The 8,985-nt window shown below is 41.9% G+C and overlaps 1 protein-coding gene across 1 annotated transcript in view; it reads right to left on the bottom strand.

Annotated features, from left to right (window-relative positions):
- The window catches only part of IGF1R (insulin like growth factor 1 receptor), a 255,643-nt gene that overhangs the window by 58,292 nt on the left and 188,366 nt on the right, over window positions 1–8,985 (bottom strand). Inside the window, exons 2-4 of the mRNA XM_008055345.2 lie at window positions 8,017–8,329; window positions 3,407–3,555; window positions 607–751 (exon numbers count right to left, since the gene is read on the bottom strand). Coding sequence (XP_008053536.2) covers window positions 607–751; window positions 3,407–3,555; window positions 8,017–8,329 — 607 coding nt within the window. The remainder of the gene's footprint in view (window positions 1–606; window positions 752–3,406; window positions 3,556–8,016; window positions 8,330–8,985) is intronic.

Raw genomic sequence — 8,985 nt, 5'->3', positions numbered from 1 at the left:
GTGGCAGCAAGTAGCTGGAACTACAGGCGTGCTTTACCACGCCCAGCTATATTTTGATTTACTGTAGAAATGAGGTCTCGCCAAGTTGCCCAGGTGGGTCTCGAACCCGCGGGCTCAGGCAATCCACTTACCTCAGCCTCCCAAAGCGCGGGATTACAGGCTGAGCCACAGAGCCTGGCTTGTTCCAATACTGTTAAAGATGAAATGGTTTTTATGTAGTAGAGTGCAGCATCCTGAGGCAGAGAAGGATCATGGAAGTGATGATTTCACTGGGAGTAAGCTTTAGACTGACTGCTGTCACTCTTGGCAGAAAGAGCCCCAAGAGCATTCTGTCCGCTGTCTCCCTGGTCACAGTGAGACGTGTAACCCTTGACTGATGTGTCACAACCCAGTAAGGGTGAAAACACCTGTTTTCCAAAATAGCAATGTATTAAGAATGGAGAATCATGACTCTACATAACACCTACTTGAGGAGCTGCATGGGCATATTGTGGCTTCCTCCTTTCTTCTAGAACAAAGGCTCTTTCTTTAGTCACATAGTGTTTTACAAGCATGCTACTTATCGGTAATAGAAGAATGTCAGCTCATGAAATTTGGAGCACTTACCCCTCTAGTTGCTCCTCTCCTAAGATTAAGCGAAGGTTCTTTAGGAAGGACAAGGAGACCAAGGCATGGGAATGGCGGATCTTCACATAGCCCGTCACCACCTCGATGAGTCCCATGAAGTTCTCCAGTTCCGAAGCAATGTTATCTGCATCAAAAGGGGACCGTGTCAGTGTGTGCTCACTTGGTGTAAGGGTGACATACTTGGATCCTTAAAAACATGTGCAAAGAACAGTTAAATGGTAGGTGCCCAATGAGATGCTCAGACTCCTGGCATAGGATCAACCATCCCTTGTCAAAAATGCACTTCCCTAGCCTTGACTTTCAACAACCTCTCCTGGGATAAGGCCTTTAAAGCAAAGGAAGGCAAATTTCTAGGAGGCTGGGAATGAGCTTCCAGGCTGATTAACAGAAAGTAAAATCATAAATACCAGACTGTCAATTAGCTAAGGCTGACAAATCTAGGGAAAGTCTTTTAATATGCTCTGTCAACAGATAGTACTGCCTCCACAGTGCAAGGGCATGACTAAATAAACAACATTTTCTCGGTTTCATTAGGAACTGCCTTTGCTGCATGTCTAGTTCCTAAGATACAGGAATCTATATTTAAAGGTTCTATCTTACTAAGACTGGGAAAAAATATACCAAAACACTAACAATGGTTATCCGCAGGTGATTTTTAAAAATTTATTTCCACATTTACAAGTTTTCTATAATACATGTATTGCTTTTGTAACGAGAAAGTTGTTGGAAAAAATAGTTGCTAATACATATGTAAAAATACGACAGATTTCCTCTCATCTTGTTTAGTCTACCTTTTCCTTATAGTAAATAAAAAGCAAACTTCAGTTCAACTTAGCCAAATTATAAAGTCTATAATGAACTGGGTGTGGTTAACTAATGGGATTTTTACTGAGTATGATTTATGAAGGCTTATTTAATAAAAGGTTCTATTTTGCTTTGAATTTATAAAAATAAAAGAACATGGGTGCTTTCCTGAAGGATAAAGCCCTGCATTAATTTATAGCTTAACGGCTTTCCAAGAAAATTTAAGGGGAAATTCAAGTTGGAAAGATGAGAGGTTGATTGCAGTTGCTGTTTTAAGGAAGAGGTTCTGAATGCTAAATGTGGAGCAGGAAGCATGCCTCTCAAACAAGGCTGAGGAATCTCCTTTCCAACAAGATGTCCTATCATTCTAAATCCAATTGTTTTTCTGCACTGGACATAAACAGCAAGATATATTTCATCATCACACATGAATATGTACAAATTCCTTCTCAAATAATACTTTTGCATGAATTTAATTCACGGACTAAAATTTTATTTCAGGATTAAAAAAAAGAATTAGGCACCTAAAACGTATGTTTTAAGACTAAGTAAGTTAAAGTAAATGCACAAGAAATGTAGTAAGAGCCAAAAGAATAAAACTTTAGAAGTACCATGAAGGTAAGTTCTAGCTGTGGGGAGCAGAGTTATCTTCATTATGGAGGGATGGGGGTGTGGGTATATTGTGAAAAGTAAGGGATATCACAAAATTTAAAAGAACTTAAGCAAAAACTTGTTTCTGTCTTTTTAAACCATAAAAATATAGTTTATTCATTTTATAAATATAAAGGAAAAGTACATTCACAAAATAAATACATAGTCATTTCTCCCCATTAAATTATTAAAAAAAACCAAAACCTTCACAAAAGTATTTACAAAAAAAAAATCCTTTCAACTTCAAGGTCTTCTTACAATATTTATTCTAGCTTATAAAACTATCAGTACCTTGACTACCACTAGCAGTCCTAGTGGTAGTGAATTTAAGGGACCATTACTGGAAGCCCTTGTCAATTAAAGGTCAGAGTGGCCAGGCTTGGTGGTTCAGCCTGTAATCCCAGCACTTTGGGAGACTGAAGCTAGTGGATTGCCTGAGCCCGCAGGTTTCAGACCAGCCAGGGCAAAGTGGTAAAACCTCGTCTCTACAATAAATAAAAAATTAGCCAGGCGTGGTAGTGTGTGCCTATAGTTCCAGCTACTTGGAAGACTGAGGCAGAAGGATCGTGAGAACCCAGCAGGTCAATGCTGGGGTGGTCATGAGTGTGCCACTGCACTCCAGCCTGGGCGACAGAGTGAGACTCCAACCCGCCCCCCCCCCCAAAAAAAGGTCAAAGTGAGAAAATCATATACTAAGTCAGTGGGAAATGCTTTGCACAAAAACAATTTAGAAGCCACTTTCCAAGAACACCATTTATTGTAAATAAAGGTGATTATACAGGCATGAGACTGAACCTTGATGTATATGATGACACACACTTGTACATTTTTGGCTCTCAGAAGTAAATTTGGAGATCTACCACACTTTTGGACTTAACAACATTTTAACATGATATCATTAAACTCTTCCCTTTGCTCAGTCTCCTCAATAAATCCAAGCAACCAAAACTCTTTAGACTTGAAAGATGTGATTTGGCTACAGTTGGAGTCTGCTGAGTCATACCTCTGATCCAACGATCTCTTCTGAGGTTTGTGTGTGTCAGAACTTGTCTCTCCTATGCAAGATGTGTCTAGCAGAAAGATGAGGGATGACCCTCTTTACAGGAATAAATGATGCGCCAGCGACTAAAAAACAGATTGACTTTCAATCTGTTTTTTATCTTTGAGGGAAACTCAAAGGAGAGATGTCATACACAAGGTTTACACACCATGTTGTTTGTCTAAGCCCATATTTTAGTGGTGATTCAGGAAGAGGAGTACAAAAAGCATCAACAAAAGAAAACCAAGAGATCCAGTCATTCTTCCAGGGGAGCAAAATACTTACTGCCTCTTCGGATATTAATGAGCAAATTGCCCTTGAAGATGGTGCATCCTTGAAGCATTTGAGCAGAAGTAACAGAATCAATGGTCTTTGTTTTCTTTTCTTCCTCACAGACCTTGGGGCAAGGGCCTTCACAAGGGATGCAGTACATGCTGTTGAAGATAAAGAACCAATCAAAAACACAGGGAATTGAGTCATCTCCTTGCATTAAAAAATCGTGAGGGTATGCTTTTTAGTTTTTATTACAGCACACATTACAAAAAGCAACTGTTTTGAAGTGTTTGGGGGAGGGGGTCACATGGTATCTTATTCTCAAAGCCCTCCCACCTAGGATAAGCCATTCAAATTGCAACCAAAAGGAGAAAGTGCCTACAAAGGAAAAGCACATTGCTTGTTTCTAGACAAAATACATGATGCATCCTTGAGGCATGTGTGTATCAGAGGCTGCTGATGGGTGAGCCAGCTGATGGGTGAGCCAGCTGGTTCCATGTGGGAGAGACAGCAGTGCAGGAAGCTCTGGGCCCTCCGGAGAACAGAGCTGCTCTCTGCTGTCATGGCCCTTGCCAGTGTACCCAGAGGAGTAGATGGGAGAGTCCACAGAGACGAGAAAGAAACTGCGGTGTCTCTGCCACTAATGGGAGGCTAACTCCTGCAATCAGCGTCTCAGCAAAGCCCAGTGAGTGATTCCAAAAGGCATGTGGTATAGCCCAGATCCGTTATTTTCTTGCTAAAGCACAACTGAAATTATTTATTGACAGTGTTTTGCAGAAACCTGTAAATTGATCCAAATGTTGTTTTCGCTGCATACACAATAAAAGCAAGGAATTTCCATGACTTGGTAATAAGCTCCTATTTCAAACGCTATCCTGAACACGCCACAAATCACCAAGAGTCAGGGACGAGTAAGACTGGCACTTTTCCTGTTTACCTACCACTATTTAGAAAATGGCAGACAAAATGCTAATCCAGCCACTGAACTCCGGGAACTATAACTATATATAGAACAAGGGTCAGAAAGTTGGGTCAATTTCCAAACAAGATGAATAATATAACCTAATGTTATGTGTATAATAGGAATGGTGAGTTGGAGAGCCATTATATTTACATTATTGTTCTTAAATGATCTTTTAAACTTCATGAAAATAAGTAAAAACATTCAAGACAAACAATATAAGTTATAGCTCTTTTTATTAAAGTCCTTTCCCCTTGAATGTTATTTCATATCCAGGACAAAGATTTGGGGGTTTTTTGTTTGTTTGTTTAAAAGCTTATAGGCAAACAAAATTTTTCTGGTATTTTCTTATTTCATGTTGGGAGAGTGGGGGCCAGGGTTTCTAAAGAGTACTGTCGGAGGCCAGGCTCAGTGGCTCAGCCTGTAATCCCCAGCACTTTGGGAGGCCGAAGTGAGTGGACTGCTTGAGCCCACGGGTTCAGGACCAGCCAGGGCAATGTGGCGAGACCTCATCTCTATGATAAATAAAAAAGTAGCCGGGCATGGTAGCATGTACCTGTAGTTCCGACTACTTGGAAGGCTGAGGCAGAAGGATCACTGGAGCCCAGCAGATCGATGCTGGGTAGCTGTGAGTGTGCCGCTGCACTCCAGCCTGGACGATAGAGTGAGACTCCAACTCAAAGAAAAAAAAAAAAAAAGAGTACCGTGGGAACTGAACCTGCTCAGTGATGGGGAGAGTCCCCTTCCTCCAGCACGGCACTCAGCACGCTCATTTCCAACCTGGGTAGTGCTTCCTTTGAATACTTTTTTGCTTGTTTCCTGTTGCTTCTAATTTACCTACATATTCCATAATCCTCCCATCCTCCCTTTTCAAAAGCTTTTTTATAAATTTATTTTAAAGTAATTTATAGGGTCATAGAAAATTACAGAGAGGTCCCATTGAGCCTTCACCCACTTTTCTCCAACGGTTACTATACCTTAAATAATGATAATGCAATATCAATGGTATAGTGTGTGTGCATAGTTCTGTGTCAGTATAATCACCACTGCAATCAAGATACAGAACTATTCCATCACCTTAAAGATCTCCCTAATGCTACCTGTTTAGTGTCACTTTGCCCCACCCTAGTTCCCAATGTCCCTAACTCCTGGCAGCCACTAATCTGTGCTCCGGTTATAATTTTGCCATTTTGAACATGTCATATAAGTGGAATCATGTAGTATGTGACCTTTTGTGATTGACTTCTTCACCCGGCATAATGTCCTTGAGATCTATTCAAGTTGTTGTGTGTCTCACTGGTTTATTCCTTTCCTTTGAATTACTAAGTAATATTCTGTGGTGTGGAGGTACCAGTTTGTTTAACCAATTACCTATTATAGGATATCTGAGTTATTTCCACTTTTGGGCTCTTATAAATAAAGCTGCTATGAACAATGGTGTATGTGTTTTTGTGTGGACATACGTTTTCATTTATCTGGGATAAATGTCCAGGGTTGCAACTGTTGGGTTGTAACATAAGTGCATGCTTAGTTTCTCTTCAGCTTCTATTCAGATGGAAAATTTTGAACCAAACACCTTTGCTAAAATTCTAGGAATCATCTAGCACTTAAAAAATGTTTTTCTAAGGAAGTGTTCTGATTGCATGTTTATAGATTAAGCTTCCTCAAATCCATTCTGGTACAGACAGGGTATAAACAGCATTTAAAAAAAATAAATATTTTAAAGTAAGTGTTAAGTAGGTCTCAAAGACTGAGAAGGAATTTTATTATTTCTTGATATGTTTTACTTTAAAACATTCCAGGTAGATCTGTAGTTTTGAATAGGGTATAAGAATACGTAGGGAAAATAATGGTTTAATTCTCTGAAAAATGAACTGCAGCAGAAGAAACAATGCTGTCAAATGTATAGCATCTCATTTAGTCACTACTCTGGCAGCTACAAAATGATCGAATATCTCCAAATGTATTCGCCTGACAATGATGATACTACACTGAGTTCATAGACAAGCTACCCCTTTCCTTCCCCCATTTCCCAGAAGTGACCCCTGAATTATGACTGAGCCGACACTTGGTTCTAGACACTGCCCCTGGGCTTTAGGCATACACTGGTAAAAGCCCTTTTACATTCTAAGGCTGCCAATGAAATATGAATAAAATGTCACAGGCTTCTTTTCGGTGTAATATGTATATTTTACAGCTCATTGGGTTCCTCGGCCTATTTATCATTTTAAAGTATTTAGAGTAATTTTTTTTTACTGCGATGGTTGTAGAAGCTATAACAGAGTTGCTCTACACCTAATACTATAAAGGAGGTGAGTCTTAGCTCTGACTTGAAGATAAGCCTATTGTAGGAGCCACAGCTCAAAAATTAAACTAGCAAAAGAACACCCTTTTTAAAATACTTGCTTGATGTAGTTTATAGAAATAAATGGCAGCAAAAATTATATTCAAAATTAATGTTTACTCTACTCATTAGAATATTTTACATTTGTAGAAAGTTTTATTTTGAAGAACCAGACATGTACAGGTCTCCTGGTGCTAATCACGAAGGAGACATTTGGCCCACTTCCACAGAACCCTCCTATAAGGTCCTCACTCTGTTCCAGAGGACAGCAACCCCAACCTCTCATCTTTTTTTGCTTCCAGAGTTATAACCCCTAATTATTTTTAAACAGTCTCATTTCAAAAATATCTCATTTTCTTTTTTTTTTTTTTTTTGAGCTGGAGTCTCACTCTGTCACCCAGACTGGAGTGCAGTGGCCACTCCCGGCCACTGCAGCTTCGACCTGCTGGGCTCCGGCGATCCTTTCGCCTCAGCCTTCCAAGTAGCCGGAATTACAGGCATGCACTACCACGCCCGGCTGATTTTTTTGATTTATTGTAGAGATGAGGTCTCGCTGCCCAGGTGGGTCTCGAACCCGCGGGCTCAGGCAATCCACTCACCTCGGCCTCCCAAAGGCGCGGGATTACAGGCTGAGCCACCGAGCCCGGCTAATATCTCATTTTCAAAAGTATAAACCGATGACAAATTTACAAAGTTGAGTTGGCACATACAAGAGGGATGCCATTCATTATAAGAAACTTCTTTGCCTCCCAGGTGAAGTCTCCAAGCTTAGAAAGGAAAACGAGGGACATGGAGGAAGGGTCAAGGTGAAGGAGGTGACAGGAAGTTTACTTAAGCTACTGTTTACTTAGCTGCAGCTCATTGAGGCACAGGGCCTGAGCCTGCATTAAGAGATGTTTTAAGCCTGCTTGCTGGCCTCAAGGATGGTGGTGGGGGCTTGACTTGTCTCCCCTCCTGTACTTCCAAAGCCTTCACTGGGCCTAGCAGCATCCGGGTGGGGAAAACCTAAAACTATAGTCCTCACACTGCTCCCCTGTTACATGGCAGCTCTGCAAATGGACAGAGAGACCATGAACTCCAGGCACTGGAGCCAGCAAGCCAGATACTTAATTTCAAATGGCCATGCGATACACTTTTAAAACAGAACATAAAGCAAACTGAAAACAAACAAAGTCATGCCAATTGCTCCAATACTCTCAGACAACATTTAAGTTATGCCACCCCTCTCAGACAGACCCATGCCAGTTAACCGCCCAAGGACCCCGCCAGATGGAGCACCTGACAGTCAACCCTCAGATGACCTCTGACCTGACTGACCTCTGGCTGCCATTGCGGATGAACCCCGAGGGGCACTCCTGCATGCACTCGCCATCGTGGATCACAAAGCCCTCGGAGTCGCTGCTCTCGGCATTGGGGATGTTGGCACAGAAGTCACGGTCCACGCAGCGCCAGCCCTCAAACCTGTAGGTGTTGGGCGGGCAGGCAGGCACGCAGACGCCAGCGTAGTAGTAGTGGCGACAGGCCACACAGGCTGTGTCGTTGTCGGGCGCGCTGCAGCTGCCCAGGCACTCAGGGTGGCAGCACTCGTTGTTCTCGGTGCATGCCCGCTTCCCGCACACGCTTGGGCACACTGTGGGAACAGAGGGGAGAGTAGTGAGACGGGGCAGGGGCCGCACGGCCTTCTCCAGGCCTGGCCAGCATCCTTCTGGGTCATTTTGCTGCTTCTACCAGCAGGAGATCACTCACTGAGAAGATAGAGCAGAACATTCCACGAGATCTCACCCCATCACTGTCCTTTCATCTGCATTGGACCTGCAGAGAGTACACAGGTTGAAAGCCCAGTTTCTCCTCTGTACTCCCTGTTTGGTCTGGGACAAGTCTTGTTTGTGAGCTCTGATTTTTTTTGAGTATGTAATTTTTTTTTTTTTTAGTTGAAATCTCTGTGCCCATGATCCTCTCTTTTCTCAGCTGTGAAATGGGGGTGATCATGCCCACATTACAATGCTGCCTGTGGCCCAGGTGATCAGGTGGAAGCCCTATGTGAACAATATGATTTATTACTACTCTGCAAGGCATTACACTCTGCTCAGTCTGCATTTTGAATATGTTCCTTATTGAAAACTCTTTAAAAGCCTTGGTGTGCAGAAATGCTGGTTTATTTTGAAAATGATTAAACCACAATCTGGTAGAAATGATACTATTCAGGTTTACAACGTGATCTGACAAAAATTTGTATATCCTTGTGCCCTATCAAAGGTATTACCCCAAATAAGTTATAACTGTTAA

Source organism: Carlito syrichta, unplaced genomic scaffold, assembly GCF_000164805.1.
Source record: "Carlito syrichta isolate Samal-C Ts95f unplaced genomic scaffold, Tarsius_syrichta-2.0.1 Scaffold301827, whole genome shotgun sequence".
Classification (NCBI taxonomy): domain Eukaryota; kingdom Metazoa; phylum Chordata; class Mammalia; order Primates; family Tarsiidae; genus Carlito; species Carlito syrichta.
The sequence above is the reverse complement of the archived record's forward strand: the minus strand, read 5'-3'. Positions and strand labels throughout refer to the sequence as shown.